Source organism: Amblyraja radiata, chromosome 8 (genome assembly GCF_010909765.2).
Source record: "Amblyraja radiata isolate CabotCenter1 chromosome 8, sAmbRad1.1.pri, whole genome shotgun sequence".
In the NCBI taxonomy this organism is placed as follows: domain Eukaryota; kingdom Metazoa; phylum Chordata; class Chondrichthyes; order Rajiformes; family Rajidae; genus Amblyraja; species Amblyraja radiata.
The window spans coordinates 62,110,334-62,136,157 of NC_045963.1; the positions used below are offsets into that span (position 1 = coordinate 62,110,334).

The 25,824-nt window shown below is 46.1% G+C and overlaps 1 protein-coding gene across 2 annotated transcripts in view; it reads right to left on the reverse strand.

Annotated features, from left to right (window-relative positions):
* The window catches only part of phactr2 (phosphatase and actin regulator 2), a 142,099-nt gene that overhangs the window by 92,036 nt on the left and 24,239 nt on the right, over window positions 1-25,824 (reverse strand). The window contains exon 2 of one of the 2 annotated variants that reach the window (XM_033026064.1): window positions 22,014-22,171. In XM_033026064.1, coding sequence (XP_032881955.1) covers window positions 22,014-22,056 — 43 coding nt within the window. In that variant the 5' untranslated portion in view covers window positions 22,057-22,171. Of the gene's footprint in view, window positions 1-22,013; window positions 22,393-25,824 lie in introns of those variants that run through there. The other variant, XM_033026063.1, reaches the window with a different exon arrangement.

Here is a 25,824-nt window from a genome sequence, read left to right on the forward strand (position 1 = left end):
TAACTCGACGGTTCAAAATGCTGGAGTAACTCAACGGGACATGCAGCATCTCTAAAGAGAAAGAACGGGTGACGTTTCGGGTCGAGGCCCTTCTTCAGACTGTACGTGGCTTGGTTATATTCATGTATAGCATTATCTGATATGATTGTATAGCACGCAAACAAAAGTTTATTCCCTGCATAGAATCATACAGCGTAGAAACAGGCCCTTCGACCCAACTTGCCCACACCGACCAATATGCCCCATCTACACTAGTCCCACTTGCCCGCGTTTGGCCCATAACCATCTAAACCTATCCTATCCATGCTTCAGTCTAATGCGTCTTAAACATTGCGACAGTACCTGCCTCAACTACCTTAACGGATAGCTCATTCCATACACCCACCACCCTTTGCGTAAAATATTTACCCCTTAGGCTCTCATTAAATCATTCCCCCCGAACCTAAACCTGTATCTGCTGGTTCTCGATATGAGACAATAATAACAAACCAAAGTGAGTTAGGACATCAACGGGGAGATCCTGGATAAACCCAAGGTAGCCACAAAATGGAGGAACTCAGTGCAACAGGCAGCATCTCTGGGGAGAAGGAATGGGTGACATTTCGGGTCGAGACCCTTCTGATATGCTGCCTGTCCCGCTGAGCTACAGGTTGTGTCTATCTTCGTTTTAATCCAGCATCTGCAGTTCCTTCCTGGCCGAACCCGATTGAAAGATGAGAGGCTGGGCTATAGAGCAAGGATCAGGCTTCAGTAAGCAAAGCAAAGAGAGGTGGGAACATTATGGAAATGAAGCGGGTAATCCGAGTGATGGCGAGACGGTATCCTCTAATGTGTCGGAAAGAACTGTAGATGTTGGTTTGCGCCGATGATAGACACAGTAATACTGGAGACAGACATAAAATACTGGACGGGCAGCATCTGGATAAAAGGAATGGGTGACGTTTCAGGACGAGACTCTGAAGAAGGGTCTTGAACCGAAACGTCACACATTCCTTCTCTCCAGAGATGCTGCCCGTCCCGCTGTGTTACTCCAGCATTTCGTGTCTATCTTCCGTATGCTCTGTGATGGTCATCTCGGAGTCAAGTGGCAACTCTGGTCTGTAGACACAAGGAACTGCAGACGCAGGAATCATGAGCATAACACAGAGCGTTGGACGAGCCTGACCCTTTGAGTTCCTCCATCACTTTGTGTTGAAGTCAGGTCTGGACATTGCTTGGCTCAGTCTCAGGCGCCGGCTAACTAGGAAGGTCGAGTCAAAGTCCAGCACTAACACTCAAGAAATAACGTTTGCGGCCTGATGTTCCCAATATTTAATTGAAATCATTAATAAAGTAAATAGATACCGGTCTAATCAGTATCTACGGGATTGGACAGGCTAGATGCAGGAAGAATGTTCCCGATGTTGGGGGAGTCCAGATCCAGGGTCCCAGTTTTACAGTCTACCGTGGGAACTCTTTAACTCAGTAAAGTAAAGTAGCCTTTATTGTCATATCAGCGCACAGGCAGCAGTTGATTGTTGCTCTATTCAGTTTCCCAGGGGGTCGGGACGGGACTGGAGTTGGGAGGGAAAGGTGGGGGAGTCGAGGGAGAGGAGGGGGAGACAGATGGGGGTGTCTTCATTTACTGGCGGCGGGTGTCTGTCACTGAAACAGGCAAGTGCGATTTCACATCCACCTTGTGTGTGCCTCTCTCTCTCTCTCCCTCCCTCTTACACAGGCTGAGAGACTCTGCCTCTGTGAGTGTACGTCTCTTTCTCCCCCTCTCCCACACACAGTAAGACCGAGGTACTGTGCTCAGTCCATTTGTGTCTCCCACATACACAGTAAAACATGTCTCCAAATGAGCCAATTCAACCAAGGGAGGATATTTATAGTGTGTGAAAAAAAAGTGACATCATTTGTGCCACGTGATGATTTAACAACACTTCACAATGTTCATTCAAGATTTAACGGGAAAGCTCGGGAGACGGACAAGTCACTCGCACAAATAACAGAAATGCCGAGTACCGTGGGAACTCTTTATCTACCCCCCGTTATATCGTGTGATATCGTGCTAGACCACGACCACTTCACTCTGGTTACATCTTGCGTCAAGTCGCCCCGTGAAAAAGCCACTTAACCCTATACTTCTGAAAATATAAGTGTCGGTAGTTAATTTATTCCATGCATCCAGATAGAATTGTAATCTCCCACCAACCTCGTAAGGAACCAGACCCACCTACCTCCATGTTACTATTGGTAGGTTTGTTACTTTTTCGGCATCCTCCGTGGACGTTGAGGCGCCGGTGTCTGGATCTGTAGTTGGGTCGGTGTTGAGGGTTAGCGCATTCCCCAGGAAGGCCGGTCTGGGCCATGGCCTAAAAAGACCGATGTTGAATGTTCCTGGCCTTTGAGCTTTCACCAGTTTGTCTTGGCCGACTGGTGGTGCGTAGAGGTGCTTTTCCTGGCCGAAGTAGTTTTTAGACGTTGCTTTAATGAGCCCCAGGGTTTTACCCTCTTCGTCAAGTTCTTTATCTGTTTTGATAAGTTGCCTCCAAATAGTAATATTGGTGGTTTGGAGGTTCCAGGTTTGCATAGGCCTGCAAATTAGGGTCTAAAGCCGGTTGGATGGCACTTCTTCCTAATGCTGTTTACTCGTATTGGTAGTTGCAAAATAAAGCCAGTGCATCCTGGTGATCTTGTGTCATGTCTTTTTTGTTTATTGTGCGGGCGAAAACCGTAATTCCCGCTGTTAGGACTTTCAGAACGTTCTGTAGTTTCAAGTCCCTGGCTCTGATTGAGGCTCCGACATGTTTTCAAATACACTGGTTGACACTGGGAACATTCAGTGTTTTGCAGTTCCCTGGTGGTAAGTGTCTTGCTGTGGTGTCCAATAATGCCTGTCCTTATAGCTGGTTGAAAGACAAGTAGTTGATACTTGCAGCTATTTTAGGTTCCAGGTTTTGGCCAGTTTGGTCGGGTTGAATAAACTGGGACACCATATCCAATAGGTTTTCTTGCGCCCCATGTGCACTAGGGGTATGTTCTGCACCCCTCTTCAAGGGTGCAGAACGTACCCAGAATTGACCCCCTGTACTCCCCTCTGATGAGGGAGAAACACTGTGCAGCCCTACAAGAGGTACTGCTGTAGGACTTACTAGCTGCCCACTGTGACTAGTCTCCATCTCCCAGAGCCTGTCACTTTGGAGTATTTGCTCCAACAGCCGCTCCAACTGGCCCCAATGCTCTCGGGCACTGGCCACTCGCGGCTGCTCCAGTTCCTGCAGCCGCTCCAACCGGCTCCAATGCTCACGGGAACTGGCCGTCGCGGCTGCTCCTGAAGCCGCTCCTGCTCCAGTTCCTGCAGCCGCTCCAACCGGCTCCAATGCTCACGGGCACTGGCCGTCGTAGCTGCTCTTGTTCCCCGCTCCCAGCTGCTCCAACCGGCTCCAATGCGCACGGGCACTGGCCGCTTGCAGCTGCTCCTGAAGCCGCTCCAACCGGCCCCAATGCTCACGGGCACTGGCCGCTCGCGGCTATTGAGAATCGGACTCATCGGAGTCAGCGACTCTGTCAGTTTTATGCTTCGCTCTACCGCCCGGCCGTGGCCGGTGCGGGAGCGAAGTCGGGCACAGCTGTTCCCATTACGGGAGATTGGCGTGCCGTTGGCTGCTGCTACTGGCTGCCCGCAACTCCGCGGTTCTCCCCCGCCAGCTTTTTCGCAGCCTTCGTGGATCTGGTCCATGTCTCCACCTGTAAGGTAAGTGGAAGGAACGCAGAGTCTCCTTACCTGCTGTTCCCGGCTTTCAAATTCTGCCGCTAAGGGCAACATCGTTCCCCCTGCTGTGACTCGTTGCAATGCGTGTAGCGATATGACACGCATGCGTCCTGGCGGGGTTCTTCACGTAGTCACTCACGTGACTCCGAAGTAAAATCTATCTATCTTTGCCTTAAATATATCCACTGACTATCCCTCCACAGCCTTCAGGATTAGGGGGGGACTTCATTGAAACTTACCGAATAGTGAAAGCCCTGGATAGAGTGGATGTGGAGAGGATGTTTCCACTAGTGGGAATGTCTAGGGCCAGAGCCCATTGACTCAGAATAAAAGGACATACCTTTAGGAAGGAGATGAGGAGGAATTTATTTAGTCAGAGGGTGGTGAATCTGTGGAATTAATTGCCACAGATGGCAGTGGAGGCCAAGTCAATGGATATTTTTAAGGCAGAGATCGATAGATTCTTGATTAGTATGGTGTCGGGGGTTATGGGGAGCAGAGGGAGAGATGGATCTGCCATGATTGAATGGCAGAGTAGACTAAATGGGCCAAATGGCCTAATTTTGTTTCTATCACTTATGAACAAACATTCACATGGAGACTGGAGTACAGTCATGCTCAATGTGCACACACACACGACCTAGGTGCACACCACTTGACATTCTGGGTCAATAGAAACCCACGCTGAATATAAAGCTCAATGAGGGACACTTCCCCTCGCACTCTCTCCTCCTGGTTCAAGCCAATTCCCCACCAAACACGTGCTACTATCCAGAATAGGTGCCGCTGGTCCAGCCCAAATCAGGTTGCAGATCCCAGTCCACAAGCCTAGTGATGCAAACCAGAGCAACGAGAGTATCACGAGGATGGCAGTGAAGTCGAGGAGGAGGATGGCTGGAGATGGGTCGAGGGAAAGTCTACTCATTTATATGTGACAGGTTAGACCGTCCACTTCTATTGATCACTGTCCCCCAAATGCAGATTCCTGACGTCCCTCACCTCACCAGCACCAGGTCACTTCATCCCAAGACAGTTCTTGTTGCTGTTCCATTTTATCCTTTCTTTCATCACTGAGTAACAAGCAACCACTTGCTTTTATTTCAAATTTTCTTACAACATAGACCAGGCTTCTATTCCAGCTCCAAGAGGTCTCCCGTCACACAGTTGCACAGCGCAGAAATAGACGCTTCGGCCCAACGTGTCCATACTGACCAAGGTGCCTACCTGAGTCAGTCCTGTTTACCTGCTTTTGGCCATATCACTCTAAACCTTTCATATAACCATATAACAATTGCGGCACGGAAACAGGCCATCTCGGCCCTTCGAGTCCGTGCCGAACACTTACCCTCCCCTAGTCCCATCTACCTGCACTCAGACCATAACCCTCCATTCCTTTCCCGTCCATATACCTATCCAATTTATTTTTAAATGATAAAATCGAACCTGCCTCCACCACTTCCACTGGAAGCTCATTCTACACAGCTAGCACTCTCTCAGTAAAGAAGTTCCCCCTCATGTTACCCCTAAACTTTTGTCCCTTAATTCTCAAATCATGTCCTCTTGTTTGAATCTTCCCTACTCTCAATGGAAAAAGTTTATCCACATCAACTCTGTCTATCCCTCTCATAATTTTAAAGACCTAAATCAAGTCCCCCCTTAACCTTCTGCGCTCCAAACAATAAAGACCTATCTTGTTCAGCCTTTCTCTATAACTAAGGTGCTGAAACCCAGGCAACATTCTAGTAAATCTCCTCTGTACTCTCTCTATTTTGTTGACATCTTTCCTATAATTTGGCGACTAAATTTGTATACCATACTCCAGAATTGGCCTCACCAATGCCTCGTACAATTTCTTCATGAACCAAACGTCTTTCAAATGTTGTAATTGTACACACTTCTATCACTTCCTCTGGCAGTTCATTCTATATACCCTTCACCCTCTGCACGAAAAATCCTTAAATCCCTTAGATTCCCTGTAAATCCATCCTCTCTCACCTATGCCTTCTATTTTTAGACTCTGCTGTCCTGCGGATAAAACCGTGACCATTCATCTTATCCATGCTTCTTACAATTTAGTAAACTGCTATAAGGTCACCCCTCAGCCTCCTTCACTCCATCAGTTCCATTCCCCAATTTACATATTCCCCAATGCTAACTAATCAAATCATACCATACATGAACACAATAAGCTATGCAGAGGGTTCATAGGTAGTGCAAAGAGGGAAAACAAAATCAAGATGCAGAATATAGCATCAGAATATAGCTACAGAGAAAATGCTGATATAAAGATTGGGCTAGAGCCGCAAAGAGGTAGGTTTGGAGATCGGGACTACATCCTTAGCTTATGCAGGGTCTGTTAAATAGTCTGATAACAGCAGGGAAGAAGCTATTTCTGAATCTGATGTTACGTGCTTTCAGGTTTTTGTATCTTCTGCTCGACGCATGAGGGGAAAGAGGGAATTACTGGGGTGTAAATGGTTCTTGATTATATTACAGTAAACCCTCGTTATAACAGGCCACAGGCGGAGAAGTGGGGAATGGTGTCGATTATTGTTGATTGTCCGTTACAACCGAGTAAGGTATTATCATTGTATGTAGTTGAAAAAAAAACTGCAGATGATACACAAAAGGACACAAAGCGCTGGAGTAACTCGGAGGGTCAGGCAACATTGCTGGAGAACATGGATGGGTGACGTCGGGACCATTCATCAAGCTGATTCAGTTTGCTGAGTTACTCCAGCACTTTGTGTCTTTTCACCTTCAGCGCCGATGCTGCTGGTCTGCACCAGTGAGCAGTTCACCCACTGCAAGGTCCGGTGACGTGGCTGTTGTTGCAGCTTATGTCACAGCCCCTGACCAGCAGCACTTTCTTCAAGCCACTGTCGGCAACTCCGGGGAGAAGGAGGAGGAGGAGGTGGTGAAAGGGGGGTGGGGAGGGGGGGGGGGGACTGAGAGGCCATGTGGATGAGGCAGCGGCGGTCAAGTGGGAAGATAACAAAGCGACGACCGACTGGAAGAAGTAACATCAGGTGGGAGGTGAGGGAGCCCCACAGTGACCAAGTGCGTGCTGTTGGTGACATCAGCCTGAAGGGAGTGCTGTCTCCAGGGGCTGCATGTTACAATAGCCACGTCAACAGAACCGTGCGGTGGGTGAAGAAGTGACGGTGCGCCTTGCACGTCAGGGGCGGTGTCGGAATCCGGGGCTCTAAGCGGCTGGGTAGGCGATGCGAAACGAGGGTGGTATCAGCAGGTCCATCCGCAATATCCAAAGTCTGTTGTAAAGGGGGGTCGACCATCGTTAAAAAAAGGGTTTATTGTAAATGTTTTCCGAGGCAGCATGAAGTGTGGATAGAATCAAAGGAAGGAGGAGGGAGAGGCTAGTTGACGTGATGGACCTGGCTGCATCCACAACTCTGCAGTGTCTTGCTATCTTTGGCAGAGCAATAACGCATCATGATAGGTTGCGTTCTAAACACACTGAAGATTATCGGAAAGCATCACATTCTAGTTTGGCAACTGTAAGTGACTGGCAGAACATGCAAAACTCCACACAGAGTGCCAGAAGTCACAGTTGAACCTTGGTCACTGGAATCACATTACAGTAGGACTAGTAGGTAGACACAAAATGCTGGTCCCAGTCTGAAGATGGTTCTCGACCCGAAACGTCACCCACTCCTCCTCTCCAGAGATGCTGCCTGTCCCACTGAGTTACTCCAGCTTTTGTGTCTATTTTTGATTTAAACCAGCATCTGCAGTTCCTTCCCACACAGGACAATTAGATGTGCCACTGTGACCTCACTTCCTTGTCTCTCTTCCCTAAACTGATACAAGTTTCAGCTGCGCCATTCCAATGGAAGGTAACATAGACCCTCGCTGTCTACTCCCCCACTTCTGCTGCCTGACCTGCGGAGCATTTCCAACATTGCCAGTCTTTGGCGTAAACAATCTTGTGCACTAACCCCGCGGAAGCAACGATGGGATTAAATTATTTTTGTAAATAACAGAAAGAAAGTTAAGCTGCCCTACCATGAGAGAAAGCTTCTGGTCACCAATTCCCAAAAGAAAGAGAGGCTGTTGGAAATTATGCACATTCGCTGTTTCCAAGGCAACGCTCCTTCGATTCCAGGAACTGAGGGAGTGTGGGAAATGTTGATCTGTTATCTACCTTAGAAATGAATTCAAATACTCCAGCAGCAGATTCTCAATCTTTCGAACAAGTTAAGGTCAAGATCTCATCAGCTTATGAATTCATAAACACGTTCTCCACGCCAGTATTTACAATTTCCACATTACACAGGGGTTCCCGAGGAAAAACCTATTGAGATAATTTCCAAGAGATTTGGATAAATATTCAAGCACTGGAAGAATGGAAAGTGATATGTTTTTCCTACACCTCACATACAACTCGGCAAGACCAAAGGCACTGCAAATCCGGTGCACTTCCATTCACCTATGCACTAGAATAAATTTGTTGATTAAATTGTAAACAGCAAGCCCCTACAAAATAGATCTATGATAGCAACCATGATCCATAATTATTTTAAATCTTGATGGTATCTCACGAGAACTTTTGCATGATGAAAGATTGGATAAACCTACGACCTTGGCTTCACCAATCCGCCCTTGGCAAATGCCCCTGTTCATGACAGCAGTGGTAGCATAATCATGGTAAATGGGATAGACCTAAACTAGATCCCACAGCACAAAACTGGGTCTTTAATTGACACTGTGAATCATCAGCAGCAGCAGAAATGATCCCCCCTGGTGGCCTGGTGTCTCCCACACTCACTATTACAGTCTGTGCAAGGGATCGACCCCAGGTCAGGATCGGGTGCTGAGGGCAAGCTGGGAGCAGCACCAGGATGCAGGTGATGAGGTGCCAGGCCAGTGACACTGCAACACAGCACGACACGTGGGCTCAACAGCTTAAGCAGCGAGGAGCGATCCCACAACTAGCGGATCAGACTGAAGGAGGAGGGGGCTGCAAGAACATCGCCATTCCTACTGCTAGTGGGGCCCTGTGTGTGCGAACGATAAAGAGAAGCCTGAAGGACTCACTCCAGTATTCAGCTCAAAGTGCCAATCCCCACCATCACAAAAGCCAGCTACTTTGTTTCATTCCCTGTGTTCTCAAGAATTGGCTGGGAGTACTGGAAATAGCAAAGACCTTGGAACTCAGGCAACATGCCAGCTCTAATTCTGAAGACCTGCACTCCAGAACTATCTGTGCCTCTGGTCAAATTGTTCCAGTACAGTTATACAGTGCCCTCCATCATGTTTGGGACAAAGACCCATCATTTATTTATTTGCCTCTGTACTCCACAATTTCAGATTTGTAATAATCACATGTGGTTAAAGTGCACATTGTCAGATTTTACTAAAGGCTATTTTTATACATTTTGGTTTCACCATGTGGAAATTACAGCTAACCCTAACCCTAATGCAAGGGCTATTTGAAGTTAGAGAAGTCAATGTTCATACCGCTGGGGTGTAAACTGCCCAAGCGAAATATGAGGTGCTGTCCCTCCAATTTGCGCGGGGCCTCACTCTGACAATTGAGGAGGCCCAGGACAGAAAGCTCAGATTGGGAATGGGAGGGGGAGTTGAAGTGTTGAGCAACCGGGAGATCAGGTAAATTAAGACGGATTGAGCAGAGGTGTTCAGCGAAACGATCGCCGAGCCTGATGGACTGAGCGGAGGTGTTTCTTACACAAAGACTGTCATTGACACCAATTCCTCAATAAACAGCTCATCAGAACTACGGCTCCAGACCTCATCATAACCTTGGTCCATACATGGATCATATGGGTGAAATCAAGAGGCGAGAGTGATTGCCTGACATCAAGGCAACACCCGATTGAGCGTGGCATCAAGATAAAACAGATAAAACAGATGCCACACAACAGAAGATGACAGCGATTGTTCCTCATGGCAGTGTCTCAGCTGCTTCATCAGTGACCTTCTTTTCTTCATAAAGCCAGAAAAGGGGATGTTCACTGATACTCAATTACATTCACAACTCAACAAATGATGCATTCCATGTATGCAACCAGTTAGACCTGGACAATATTAGGGCATGGGCTGATAAATGTCTACAAGTAACATCTGTGAGTGCCAGGCAATGACTATCTCCATCGGCAGATGATATAACCACATACACCATATTCCACTTGGGTCACTTACAACCCAACGGTATGAACATTAAATTCACCAATTTTAGGTAACTACCAAATCTCCCCTCCCCCTTCTTCCCCACTCTGGGCTGCGTCACCTGCACCCATTTCTCCCCTCCCCCTTCCATCTACATTCCTTCATCTAGCTTAACAATTCGCAACTCTTCAATCCTATTGTCTCACACCTTCTGCCTTTTCATCTCCAGTCTCTATCCAACCATCTGCCTCAAAACCCCCCTTTACCTGTATCCACCTGTTGCTTGTCAGGCTTTGGCCTGCCCCCCCCCCCCCACTTCTCGCATTCTACCACCTGCCATCTGCAATCAGTCTGAAGAAGGGTCCTGACCTGAAACATCACCTATCCATGTTATCCAAAGATGCTGCTTGACTGGCTGTGTTACGCCAGCACTTTGTGTCTTTTCTGTAAACCAGCTTCCGCAGTTTCCACTAACCACCAATCCTTGACGTTCGATGACATTACGTCCCACACTCTATATATTGGAGAGACCATTAGTGAGAAACTCAACCTGGACCAGACAAACATATAGAGTCTGGGGATCCTGCAACAACGGAAATAATCTGCTTAAAGAATGCAGTGGGTTAAGCAGTATCTGATGAGGTGAAAGGAATGGTCGATGTTTCATAGTGAAACTGGATTAGGACTGAGAATGGAGAGGGAAAATGGCCAGTATAATGAGGTGCGGAGGAGTGAGATAGGGGACCAGTAGGTGATAGGTGGGGTATCACACCACAGATTCAGGGACAGTTTCTTCCCAGCTGCTGTTAGGCAACGGAATCATTCCACCACAACCAGAGGGCAGTGCTGAACTACCATCTACCTCCAATGTCCCTCGGACTATCCTTGACCTGACTTTGCTGGCTTTACCTTGCACTAAACATTATTCCCTTATCATGGATCTATACACTGTAAATAGATTGATTGTGATCATGTATTGTCTTTCCGCTGACTGGTTAGCACTCAACAAAAAGCTTTTTCACTGTACCTCAGTACACGTGACAATGAACTAAACTGAAACTGATGGGCAGATGGAGGCAGGTGAGAGTGGGGATAGGAGAAGGGGAATGAAGGGAGAAGTAACACAGGCCAATAGGCATAGGTGAGGGGCATATGCAACCAGGTTGGGGATAGTGATGATTCTCGGCAACAGAGGCAGGAGGTGGGCCGTAACTGCTGCACAACGACAGACCCTGGGTGGACTGAGAGAGGAACACAGGTGGTGCGGGACATCTGAAATTGGAAAATTCAAATGTTCATGGGCCATACAAGGCGTTTTCCATTCAGAAGGCTGGCTCCATCCTGGGGGTGGAGTTGGATTCACTGGAGATGGTCTTGGAGGGGAGGATGCGCCCCAAGCTTCAGAGCATCTTGGACAATATAGCTCACCCCCTCCATAACACACTGGTCAACCTGTGGAGCACCTTTAGCAACAGACTGGTTCCACCAAGATGCAGTACAGAGCACTACAAGAGATCCTTTTTCCTTGTGGCTACCAAACTGTACAACTCCTACCCCTTCTGTCATGTGGTAGACTGACTCCCCTTCCCCCCCACCCCCTCCACAATCTTTGCACATGCCAAATCCTTGACTCTTCACTAATCACTTTAATTTAATTTCACGTTTCATGTATCTTGTTGTATTTTATGACTGTCGGCTGACCAATTTCCCTCCTGGGATAAATAGTTTTTCATATCGTATGATTTTCTGCTACCAAAAATCACTTCCTACACCTTTAAGGGGCAAGGGAACACCACCACTGGCAGGTTCCCTTTCAGGCTTACGGTATTCTAACTTGGAAATACATCATTGTTCCCTCATTACCTCCAGGAACTCTTTCTCTGCAATAGCACGGTGAGATCACCTTCACCAAACCTCACTGCAGTGGTTCAGGAAGATGGCTCACCACCACCTTCTCAGGGCAATTATGGATGGCCAGGAAAAGCTGGATTGGGATGCCCCAATTCAAAAAAATGAGTTAAAAATTACACCAATATTTGAAATCTCATTGAGACATACAAAATTCTGACTAGGCTCAACAGGTTTAGTGTAAGGAGCCTGTTCCTCCTAGCTGGGGAGAACTAGTCATCAGGTACATTAGTGGGGAATGGAATTGTTCTGAGAGATGGGATAGTCCTGATGGACCAAAATGGCTTCTCTCTATGTCATAAGGAAATTGAATCATAGTCAGAGTCAAACAGTACAGAAACAGGCCTTTCAGCCCAACACATCTTACGAACTAGTCGCATTTGCCAGCATTTCTCCCAAATCCCTCTGAACCTTTCCTATCCACGTACTTAACCAAATAACTTTTAAACACCAACTATACCCACAGTAGGATCAGATAGCCAGAGCATGCTCAAAGGCTGAACAGCCTGCCTTGAATTGCTGCTCTTTTAACTTTTGCATTGGATTGGTACCAACAATATTAGTGTAGCTGGAGGAAAATGATGATCTCATCCTATATCCCGAGTTACACAGAAGCTCACACTCTCTATCCCAGAATATATAATCCTCTGTGATTCAGCAATAACTAGAACCGATAACGGAATCAGGGTCATTAATGTTCCATGACACAATCAATGAAAAACAATCAGGCTTCCCCTCGCTCCTACTTCTTATGCTCATAGTGTGTGTGGTTGGTTCACTATCTCAGCTGACATCTGTACCAGTGAAGCCACCTCCCCTGTTCTGCCAGAAGCTCAGGGCTGAGACCATCACTGGGTCTCACTTTGTCCGAAAGTTCATAGACCAAGGCCACCAGGTGGTCTAAGAGGTAGGTTCACCATGGCGGCCACGGTAGCACAGCGGTAGAGTTGCTGCCTTACAGTGCTTGCAGTGCCAGAGACCCGGGTTCAATCCCGACTACGGGTGCTGTCTGTACGGTGTTTGTACGTTCTCCCCGTGACCGGGTGGGTTTTCTCCGAGATCTTCGGTTTCCTTCCACACTCCAAAGGCGTACAGGTATGTAGGTTAATTGGCTAGGTTTATGTGTAAGTTGTCCCTAGTGTGTTTAGGATAGTGTTAATGTGCGGGGAACGCTGCTCGGTGCAGACTTGGTCGGCCGAAGGGCTTGTTTCCGCGCTGTAACATTAAACTAAACTAAACTAAACTAAAGTCAGGTTCAAGAGCCTGGCCTTCAGTAAGTACAACAATCAAGTCAACAAAACAACAATCACACTCAAAAGGTCAAAAAGATAACGATTCGGTAGCACGATACCACAGAATATTTGCTAACAAAGCCAGCATCCGTGCAGCAGCCTTAGGTAAACAAGGCATGAGCTTTTGCAGTATCTGTGCATAAGGAATGATAACAAAACACCTAGCTGTACCACTCTCAGTTTCTCACGCCCCAGCACTATCTTAAAGTCTCTGTCGTGGGAAGCAACTGCCCTCGCATCGTACGACAAGCACTGGGTGCACAGTGCAATCCCATGAAGCACACATAATTACATGCTTAATCACTACCTTGGATTTGGCCGTGGAGGCAAGGTTTGTGATAAGATATTGTTGAGGGAGGAACAGTTTGTCGAACAGTAAACCAGGGAAGTCTTCCACCACAACCTTGTTACCAAGCCAATATCAACCCATCCCATCGGCCGGCATTTCTCTTCCCCTCTCCCTCGTGTTTATTTAGTTTCTCGAAATCCCGTTTATTATTCCCACTTCCCCTGCTGGGAACAAGCCCCAAAATCCCATCTCTTACTAAAATAGTGTTTAGTTGGCTCTCAGCCCTTCTTCTAATTGGTGGTCCATCCCGTTATCTTGCTCTGCGGCTCAAATATGCCCTCTTTGAAGAACTAACATCAACAATATAGTTGAAGGAGACTCAAGGCTATGTGGTGCTCTCTCAGCTCTGCCCTGGCAGCTTCATGAGTGACTTGACGCCATTCAGAAGGTCACGGACAGGAACCATTCACTCTCCCTCTCCCCCTCCCTCGATCCCTCTCACCCCAGCTGCAGAGCATTCTCTAGTTGTATTCCTGGCATCTCATCAGAAGGCCATTCGGCCCATTAAGTCTACTCCTCTGCTGCTTCTTGCTCCAAACCTTGCAAACCTCTGGCACATTATGACCAGCAGCCGATGCAGTGCCACTAAAACAATTAAACAGCATCAGGCTAAACTTTAGCAGCATTCCCTCCTCCTCCGCTATCCGCAGCTGGGTAATTCCACAGGAACAGCTCAGTGGCAACAGCAGCAAAGCTCCTATTGACTGAACTCCGCTGGAGTTAAGTCTCAGACCTTCCTCCTGTTGAACATTATATTAACCTACTGGCTGGTGATAACTTCAAAACATCACTAACTTTTAATTAATTTCTTAAAAATAAACAGAGCCCAGCCTCTTTATCTGGGATTCATTCGAACAGAAAATTTAAATCCTATCTTTTTCCGGTGCTGACAGCTCTGCCTTCTGTTCGTGTTCGTGTTTGCCTTCCTCTCTGATGCCGATCGTTCTCTACCCCTGTAGCCTGCTGTGCAAAGGGAGCCTCATTTCACATTCAAGGAGGCTGTCCCTCGTGGGCAAGTTGGTCTGTAAACACATAGTGGAAATGACCCTCCAGTTCCTTCGTGGTTTGCGTCTCAACTCCAAGCCACTGAGCTGGGATTAGTTCCAGTTGTGGTAACCGTAATTCAACAAGAGAGGAAGTTGCCCAGCAAAGTGGAGTCTGACTGCTTCAGTTGTAGCTGATACAAACACTATTCACTGCATTCCTACAAGCACAGATTTTTACAACAAACAACTGACTAAATGGTCAAAGTCTCATTGCCGAGTACGTCAGTCCAATGTGGGGTTTTCACTTCCTTTCTCCCTCACTTGTCAATCTGCCCAAAATGGTCACCTTCACTTCTCTTGGTGGGAGCAAGCTCCAAATCCCATCTCCCTCTCATTCAAAATCTTGTTGTAGGCTCTCTGACCCATCTCCCATCAGCAATCCTCTTTGGCATCCTGCTCCACAGTTCAACTTATCTACTTTAGTGAAGAGCTGTTAGTTTCCCTCTTTGTTTTTAACCTTTGTAGCTGACCATCCTAAGGTTTAAGTCCAGTACTGGGACTCCTTATGGAAGGGTATAGGTTTAAGGTGAGAGAGAAAAGAACTAAGAAAAATATAACTTTTTCTTCAAAGAAGGTGGTGTGTAACAAGCTGGAACAAGTAGGACAGGTACACGGATAGGAAGGTTTGGGGAGATATTAGCCGTGGGCAGGAAAGTGGGACAAGCTCAGTTAGACAATGTGGTCAGCATGAACCATTTGGGCCAAAAGGCCTACTTCTGTGCTGTGTAGCTCTATGACTATGATTATGACTCCTTAGTCTCTCTAGAGAGCAACATCACAGGTGAATCTCCTCAGTACCCTTTCCAGTGCAATCACATCCTTCCCACAACTAGAAAAGCACAACATTCCAGGTGTGGCATCACCAACATTTCTGACATTTGTATCGAGACCATGTTCTAATATTCTATGCATCCCATATGCCTTCTTCACCTCCCTATCTACTTGTATCGCCATCTTTGAGGATCCTAGGATATACAAGAAGATCCTTTTTGTTACCTCAGTATTCCCTATGTTCCCACCATTCATTCATGGTATTTGTCATATCCTCAATGGACCCCTAGTATTTGAAATGGGAGCAAACATTGAGTAAGTGCATGGGAACGATACCTGGTGAAGAGGCCATCACTAATTCCACGATCAGTTCTCTGTCATTTCAAATTGTAGTTGGTGGAATTGTTGCATGAAGATTGGCTGCCAATATTCTGATATCACACAGGTATTTTATATTTATTCAAGGCTCGAGGGCTTCGCAGCCTGAGCCGACATATAATTGCCCATCCCTCATTGCCCTGGAGAAGGTAGTGGTGAGCTAGAGTTGTGGACGTAGCTCAGATCATCACGCAAAACAACCTCACTTTCATTAACCCCATCTACACTTCACACTAGCTCGGCAAGGCCACCAGCATAATCAAGGACTGGTCTCACCCTGGTCACTCACTCTTCTCCTCTCTCCCATCGAGTAAGAGGTACATAAGTTCGAAAACATGTAGCACCAGATTCAGGGACAGTTACTTCCCAGCTGTTATCAGGCAACTGAACCGTTCTCTCACCAGCTAAAGTGTGGTCTTGACCTCCCAAACACCTCATTGACGATCTTTGAACTATTTTTAATTGGACTTTATCTTGCACTGCATGTTGTACGCTCCATCCTTACTCTCTACACTGTGGACAGTGTACATTTGTGGACATACTTTGCTTTGGCTGGATAGCACGTAACAAAAAGTTTTCACTGTGCCTCGGAACACATGACAATAAACGGAACAAATCTTTCTTGAACCACTGCAGTCCTTGATATGCGGGTATACCCACAATGTTCTTAGAGATGGAACTCCAGGATTTTGACCCAATGACACTGAAGGAATAGTGATATATTTTCAAGTTAGGATGGTGCAATATTTAGAGGGAAATTCCTAGGTGGGGCTGTTCCCATGCTTTTGCAGCCGTTGTCTTTCCAGCTGGCAGAAGTTGTGGGTTTGAAAGGAGCTGTCTCTGGCGTCTAGCTGCAGTGCATCCTGGAGATTGTACAAACCGCTGCTTCTGTGCATCGGTGGTGCTTCACTGGATGTCCTGAAAAGTACGTGCAACGTGCTTTCGAAACAGTAGCTGCCTAATTTCTAAGTTGTTTTTGACCAGTTGATTTGGACTACTCAAGGAAGTTGCTGCCTCAGCAATAAATGTGGCCATACGACAGTCACAGCCTGACCTCATGCGAGCAACAGATGGGATTCTGAAACAGCTGGGACTCAGCAGAATGCATCCAGAACAGAGGCAAAAAGTCACGAGACCATTTCATGTGTCAAGTTTCCAATTCATGCCGATACTGATGCAATATCGAAGGGGTGACACACCAGAGTCAAGAGAGTCATATGGCATGGAATCCGGCCCATCAGCCCAACATGCCCATCTAAACTAGTCCAATTTGTTCCATTTGACCTGTATCACTCTGAACCTTCCCTGTCCATATACAATGCCCTCCATAATGTTTGGGACAAAGACCCATCATTTATTTATTTGCCTGTGCTCCACAATTTGAGATTTGTAATAGAAAAAATCACATGTGGTTAAAGTGCACATTGTCAGATTTTAATAAAGGCCATTTTTATACATTTTTGTTTCAACGTAGAAATTACAGCTGTGTTTATACAGTTTCCCCCCATTTCAGGGCACCATAATGTTGGGACACATGGCTTCATAGGTGTTTGTATTTGCTCAGGTGTGTTTAATTGCCTCCTTAATGCAGGTATAAGAGAGTTCTCAGCACCTAGTCTTTTCTCCAGATTTCCATCACCTTTGGAAACTTTTATTGGTGTTTATCAACATCAGGACCAAAGTTGTGCCAATGAAAGTCAAAGAAGCCATTATGAGACTGAGAAACAAGAATAAAACTGTTAGAGACATCAGCCAAAACTTCTTCAAAGTGCGGCCCGAAACGTCGCCTATTTCCTTCGCTCCATAGATGCTGCTGCACCCGCTGAGTTTCCCCAGCAATTTTGTGTACCTTCAGCCAAAACTTAGGCTTACCAAAATCAACTATTTGGAACATCATGAAGAAGAAAGAGAGCACTGGTGAGCTTACTAATCGCAAAGGGACTGGCAGGCCAAGGAAGACCTCCTTGACAGAAGAATTCTCTCTATAATAAAGAAATATCCCCAAACACCTGTCCGACAGATCTTCAGGCGTGGATTTGTCAATGACCACTGTCCGCAGAAGACTTCATGAACAGAAATACAGAGGCTACACTGCAAGATGCAAACCACTGGTCAACTGCAAAAATAGGATGGCCAAGTTACAGTTTGCCAAGAAGTACTTAAAAGAGCAACTACAGTTCTGGAAAAAGGTCTCGTGGACAGATGAGATGAAGATTAACTTATATTAGATTGATGACAAGAGCAAAATATGGAGGAGAGAAGGAACTGCCCAAGATCCAAAGCATACCACCTCATCTGTGAAACACGGTGGTGGGGGTGTTATGGCCTGGGCATGCATGGCTGCTGAAAGTACTGGCTCACTTATCTTCATTGATGACACAATGCAAATGGTAGTAGCATAATGAATTCTGAAGTGTATAGACACATCCTATCTGCTCAAGTAAAAACAAATGCCTCAAAACTCATTGGCCGGCAGTTCATTCTACAGCAAGACAATGATAACAAACATACTGCTGAAGCGACAAAGGAGTTTTACAAAGCTAAAAAATGGTCAATTCTTGAATGGCCAAGTCAATCACCCGATCTGATCCCAATTGAGCATGCCTTTTATATGCTGAAGAGAAAACTGAAGGGAACTAGCACCAAAAACAAGCATAAGCTAAAGATGGTTGCAATACAGGCCTGGCAGAGCATCACCAAAGAAGATACCCAGTAACAGTCGATGTCCATGAATCACAGGCTTCAAAATACTAAACATAACTACTTTAATTTACATGGCATTGCTGTGTCCCAAACATTATGGTGCCCTGAAATGGGGGGACTATGTATAAACACTGCTGTAATTTCTACATGGTGAAACAAAAATGTATAAAATTGGTCTTTATTAAAATCTGACAATGTGCACTTTAACCACGTGATTTTTTTTCTATTACAAATCTCAAATTGTGGATACAGAGGCAAATAAATAAATGATGGGTCTTTGTCCCAAACATTACAATGTTTAAAAAATATTTGGTCAGGTAAATGGATATGATTGGTTTAGAAGGAAATGGGCTCAACGCAGGCAGGTGGGACTAGTATTTTCCCCTTCACCTTGAACCTATGTCCTCTAGTCCTCGATCACCCTACTCTGGGCAAGAGACTCTGTGCGTCTACCCGATTTATTCCTCTCATGATTTTGTATACCTCTATAAGATCTCCCCTCATCCTCCTGCGCTCCAAGGAATAGAGACCCAGCCTACTCAACCTCTACCTGTAGCTCACACCCTTTAGTCCTGGCAGCATCCTCGTAAATCTTTTCTGAACCCTTTCAATCTTGACAATATCTTTCCTATAACGTGGTGCCCAGAACTGAACACAATATTCTAAATGCAGTCTCACCAACATCTTATACAACTGCAACATGACCTTCCAATTTCTATACTCAATACTCTGACTGATGAAGGCCAATGTGCCAAAAGCCTTTTTGACCATCTTGTCTACCTGTGACTTGACCTTCAAGGAACCATGCACCTGCATTCTTAGATCCCTCTGCTCAACAACACTCCCCAGAGGCCTACCATTTACTGTGTAGGTCCTACCCTTGTTAGATGCAGCAAATACTTTAGATTAAACAACTGCACAGTGGTAGTACTGAAGACTTGTGCTCCACAAGTAACCATGTCTCAGCCAAACTATTCCAATGCAGTTACAACATTCAACCCACATTCTAAAAAAGATTGTCCAGTTATTTGCTGCCCACAAAAAAACCCCATCACAAATCCAATCTTGCTAATCCTGGTCTAACCAGCCTCCTTCAAACCTCAAAGTGATGGTAGGTGTTGTCAACACTTAAAGGCCTGTCCCACTTGGTCGTTATTAGCGCATCATTTACGCGACACCATTTACACATCAAGACACAACATCATTTATGCATCACGCACGCACATGACGCACGCATGGCGCGTGGTGAGAGGTGGTGGCTTAGGCAGTGATGCGCGCAGCGCCCCAGCATTTTGGGATGCACAAAATCTTCACGCGCCACCAGCGTGACGCGCAAATGACGCCCAAGTGGGACAGGCCTTTTACTCACCAATAACCTGCTCATTCATGCCCTGTTTGGATTTTACCAGCACCACTCGATTCCAGACGTTAGCAACGCCTTGGTCTAATTCTGGACTAAAACACTGAATTTTGGAGGTGATGAGGGAGTTACCACCCTCAACATCAAATACATCACTTGACAAGAGTGTGGTATCAGGGAGTCTGCGTAAAACTGAAATGAGTGGACTTCAACGAGCCACTGCAGATGGTTCTGATGGTTGTTGGTCAATCCCAGCTCCAGGAGGTCCTCAGGACATTGTCCTGGGCCTGGTTACATTTTTGTAGCGCCTCCCACAACCTCACGAATTCCAAGGCCCTATATAGCCAGCAGTCTTGTTCCATGTTGAAAAGTAGGGAGAAGCAGCGTCCAGTTTGTGATCCCACAAACAACAGTAGGATACAAGAGCTAATGTTTCTTGGGTGATGTTGGGCTGGGAACCGAAGACAACTCAATCTTCACTGCATGAATTCACTGGAGGGTCAACTGAAGAACACATAACAGGAGAACAGGGCTACAGGTCTTCCATCTTCCCCTCCATTCAATCAGATCAGGGCTGACTAAACCTTGTCCTCCAGTTCCCCTTTCCTTTCTCCATAATCCTCCAATGGCTGGACAGGCTAGAAATCTGCTCATAAATATATGAATTCAACTTCTGCGTAGAAAATTCCAGATTTACAGACCTCAAAGAAGAAAATCCTCCTCACTTCAGTATTAAATGACACCCTCACAAGCCACTTAACAAGTTTACACCTTTCAAATAGGATACAAGGCCCATCCTGATCACAAGACTTGGTAAACTTTCTCTGAACTCCCTCCATTGCAAATCCTAAACGAAGAAACCAAAATTGGACAGATTACTCCAGGCATGGTTTCACCTTCCCCCTGCATAGTCAGGAGGAGATGTAGACCACTCATCCCCCCAAGCCTGCTCTGACTGCTGACCTTGATTGGACCCGGGCTCCTTGTTGACAAAACACAGTCAAGTGCTGTCTTGGCGTCTAGAGCAGTCACTCTCAACTTGCTTCTGGAATTCAGCTCATTAGTCCAGGATTGGACCTGAGCTGAATGTTGCTAGTTAAATCCAAGCTGGGCATGGATGAGCAGGTTACAGCTAGATAAGTACAACCTGATAGTATTGTCGGCCACACAATTACAGCACCAGAGACCCGAGTTTGATCCTGACTTCGGGTGCTTTCTGTCTGTATGGAGTTTGTACGTTCTCCCTGTGACCACATGGGTTCTCTCCGGGTGCTCTGGTTTCCACTCATATTTCACAGACGACCATGTTTCTTGTTTAATTCGCTTCTGTCAATCGTCCCTAGTATTTAAGATAAAACTAATGTACAGGTCAGCATTGCTCGGTGTTCCACGTTGTATCTCTAATCTAAACTAAACAAAACACATCACTGCTGGTGCTGTCATTTGACAAGTTAACTATTGAACCATATTGTTGCCCTCCATCCCTTTACAATAACAGCTCAATCTGTGATACATTTGCAGGATGTGAACATTGTTGGCAATGCCAGCATTAATTGTCCATCTCTAACTATCCACAAAGTGAGGAGGTAGTTTCTGGTCAATGCCAATGGCTGGTTAGAAATCCAAAGGCATGCCAAAGGCAGATTTCCTTCCCTGAACCAGATGGATTTTTAACAAAAAAAAAATCCGATAGTTTCATGGTTACCACAACAGAGCTGCTTTTATTTTTAACTCCAGATTTATTTAATTGAATTTAAATTCCCCAGCTGCCGTGGTGGGATTTGAAGTCCCCGTAGACACAGGTCCAGAAGTCTGACTGCTAGGCCAGTGACTTAACCACTACTATACCACAGCAGGCACACTAAAAATGGGAATCGTTCCGTTGAACAATCAGAGGAAACGACATTCTCTTAACATATAGTGGAGATTCTTTCTTTTCACTTCCCTTCACCCCGGTTGCGGAGACTCACTCCCAAATCTTTACTCCTTCGATCAGGCCCTTGAATCCCACGCTGGGCTTGTCTGAAGAACCCACAGCCTTTTCCACCCAACATCCTTGCGGTCCTGTTTGTCTCTCCCCCCACCCACCCCCCCTCCCTTACGTGCAGCAAACTCTTTGGAGTCATTAGGAATCTTGATCAAAGTTCACCAGATAGAAAACTTAACTCTACTGCATGGTTCCAGATCTACCAGTAATTCCAGAAACTCTCACAAGTTATTTTGTCTTTTTAACGAGCTGTGCTTGGGGAAGGCGCGGGAAGAGCGGAGAGGAGAGGTGACTGATTGTTAGTTAACTCACCGCTCGCAGGCTGCGAGACACCGGAGACAGCAGTCTGGCCCATTCTCTCCCCGCACCGACAGAAACTCTCTCCTCCGCACTCGCATCAAGCCAACTCCTCTGAAAGTGTTCTGGACTCGTCGCTGGCGGCTCCTGCCTTTGCCTGCTTCTCTCTCTCTCTCTCTCTCTCTCTTTCTCCCCCTCTTTCTCTTTCTCCCCCCCTCTCACATTCTCTCTCTCTCTCCTTTCCTTTCTCCCCTCTTTCTCTTTCTGTATCTTTATTTTCTTTTCCTTGTCTTTCTTTTCTTTACACTTACTCTCTCTCTCGCTCTAACTCACTCACACACACTCTCTCTCTCTCTCTCACTCACCCACTCACACACACACACTCTCTCTCGCACACCCAGCACCACTAGTTCCTGCTCCGCTAAAACATTTTTATGCAGATTAACTCCAAGGGGTCAGAGGGCACGGGGAGGGAGTCCCAGGCTTGTCTACTGCACCCAGCTGTAGAACCTTTGTTTCACACTTTCTTTAAGAAATGATAGAAAGTTAGATTTTCATTGGGGGAGATTGAATCAGTTTGACTCCATGGGTTTGGCGAACTGGGAGGAGGTGAGCTTCAGTGCAGGTATCAGATCGGCCAGGAATAGTGGGGCAGGAACGGGGTTGTCTCATTATTAAAACTGCCTGTTACAATCAAGTGCCCTGATTCCCACTTCCCAGCAGAGCCACACTCGCAGGCTGGAGTCAAACTCCCAAATCTAGAGCCAGACTGAGAGTGCAAATGTAGATGTGAATTTATTAATTCATTTAAGGGGCGTGAGTTTTGCAGTCTGAGGCAGCTTTTAATTGCTCTTGAGAAGATCGTGGTGAACTGCCTTCTTGGACCCATGAGGTTCTTGAGGTACGGGTTTTAGCCACAATGCTGGAAAGGATGTCAGGGAGAGAGCTAGGGATTTTGATCCAGCAGTAGTGAAGGAATGGAGATAAATTTCCGAGTCAAGATGAAGTGTGGCTTGGACGGCAATTTCCAGGCGGTGGTGTTCCCATGCGTTTGATGCCCTTCTAGTGGGTAGAGGTCGTGGATATTGTATGTGCTCAGTCACCTGGTCTACTCTTTCTATACCAATGACTGATATAGAAGTTAATGGAGCTTGAAAACTGTGACGTCCAGTGTTCTCCCCTGCAACCATCAAACTGTTCTTCCCTGCAACCATCAAATACCACAACCTCCAAATAAGCTCTGAACTACATAGATTTGGGGGAATCACAGAAATATGAACATTGACTTCTCTAACTTCAAGTAGCCTTTGCTTTCCCTCTCTCTCCATCCCCAGTTTTCCGACCAGTCTTACTGTCTCCGACTACATATTATCTCTGTTTGCTTTGTTGTTACCTTCTCCCAACTAACAATGATCTATTCTACATTTTCCTTGATCTCTATTCCCTTTGTCCTGTTTTCACACCTTGCACTTCCTTATCTATGCACTTCCTTATCTATGTACCGGCCACTCCCCTGACATCAGTCTGAAGAAGGGTCTCGACCCGAATCGTCACTCATTCCTTCTCTCCAGAGATGCTGCCTGTCCCGCTGAGTTACTCCAGCATTTTGTGTCTATTATAGATTGTGGGGCATTGGTTTTGTCTTTTTACACTATTACTGTTTGTTTTATATATATATTATCTCTGTTTATATATATACTGAACTTCTTTTGTTTATTATATTATTTACAGGGAACTATGTTTACATTTTCTGTTGTACTGCTGCAAGTAAAAATGTAATTGTTCTGTTTGGGCCATTGGGCAATAAAACACTCTTGACTCTTGACTGTGTAGCCAGACACACTTCCTATGCCTTCTTTAGATTTACAAATAATACCACCGTTGTTGGACAAATAACAAGTAACGATGAGTCAGAGTACAGGAGAAATATTAAAAATCCAATTGAATGGTGCCAGAACAATAAACTTTTTTTCAATGTAAGCAAGACCAAGGTGCTGGTTGTAGAAACAAGGAACTCCAGTTGCTTTGGTTTTCCAAAGTTTTTTCGCCCAGAGAGTGAATCTGTAGAATTCTCAGCCACAGAAGGCAGTGGAGGCCAATTCACTGGATGTTTTCAAGAGAGAGTTAGATATAGCTCTTAGGGCTAACGGAATCAAGGGATATGGGCAGAAAGCAGGAACGGGGTACTGATTTTGGATGATCAGCGATGATCACATTGAATGACGGTGCTGGCTTGAAGGGCCAAATAGTCTACTCCTGCGCCTATTTTTTATGTTTCTGTAAAGTATGGCAGTAACACAGTGTTATTGACTTCAGGAGCGGAAAGCCGGGGATGCACAAAGTTGTCTTCATCAATGGGACAATGGTGGAAAGAGTCAACAGCTTCAATTTCCTGGCCATGCATATCTCTGAAGATCTTTCGTGGGCCCAGCACATCGATGCAGTCATAAAGACGGCTCATCAATGCACTTCCTTGGAAGTTTGAGGAGATTTGTTAAGTTGCCAATATACTATTAAACTGCAACGAGCATAATGACTGTTTGGAGGGATGTTGGGGCCCCTGGATGGGAATGAGAGAGGAGGTGTAAGGACAGGATAGGTTGCAGGAGGAAGTACCGGGCATGTGGGCAGGTTTGGTGGGAAGGGATGAGCAAACCACAGTTGCGTTGCTACAGAAGGTGGGTATAGGACAATGTTGGAGAATATTGTGTTTAACGAAGAGGCTAGTAGGGTGAAATATGAGGACCAAGAGAACTATCGAAGTTCCATCTGGGAGGAGGGGAAGTGAGAGCAGAACTGTGCTCATCTTGAGAGCACATGCAAGCAGAGACAGAGAAATTGAGAGTCAGGTCACCTTGCAAGAGGTAGGGTAGGAGGAGGTGTAGTCAAGCTTGCTCTGAAAGTCAAAGGGTTGTAGTGGACATCAGTTAATAGTCCGTCCCCTGGGTTAGATATAGATTGAGAAAGGGCAGAGATAGTCCAATTCCAAGTGAATTTGAGGACAGGGGGGAAGCTAGCAAAGTTGATGAAAACAAAATGTTCTGCACGGGCGCAGGAAGCAATCCCAATGCAGTCATTGATGTGGCAGAGAAAGAGTTAGGAATGATCCAGAAAGGATTTGGAACAAGGAGTGTTCATCGTACCCAACTAATAGACAGTCACAGCTGGGATCCATGCGAGTGCCCATGGTTACACCTTAGACTTGAAGAAAGCAAGAGTAGTTAAGTGTTGAGGGTGAGGACAAGATCCGCCAAGTGGAGGATAATGTTGGTTGAGAGGAACTGGTTGCCTCTCTGTTCAAGGAAGAATTGGAGGCTTCTGAGGTCTCCTGGTAGGGCATGGTGTAAAGGGACAAAACGTGAAGATGGGAACTCCCATTCTTCCAATCTCGCCTACTGTATTTGTTGCTCCCGATGTGGCCCCATTTACTTGGGCAACACCAAGTGACAGTAACCATTTCACTGAACACTTGCTCTCTGCCTGCCAATGCCCCTGGAGCTGCTTGCTAACTCTCTTTCTCATTCCCCTACTGATGTTTCTGTCCTTGGCCTCTGATTACAAGAGTGAGGCCACTGGCAAACTGGAAGAACAGCACCTCATATTCCGCTTGGTAAGCTTACAACCCAATGGTATGAAAGATAGACACAAAATGCTGGAATAACTCATTGAGTAAGGCAACATCTCTGGAGAAAATGGATAGATGATGGATAGATGATGTTTCGTTGGAACCCTTCTTGAATTCTACAATTTCAACTAATTCCCCCCTAGCCCTGTCTCTTTCCTTTGCCCCCATCCCACCCCCGGTGTGCACAGATTTATCTTACCG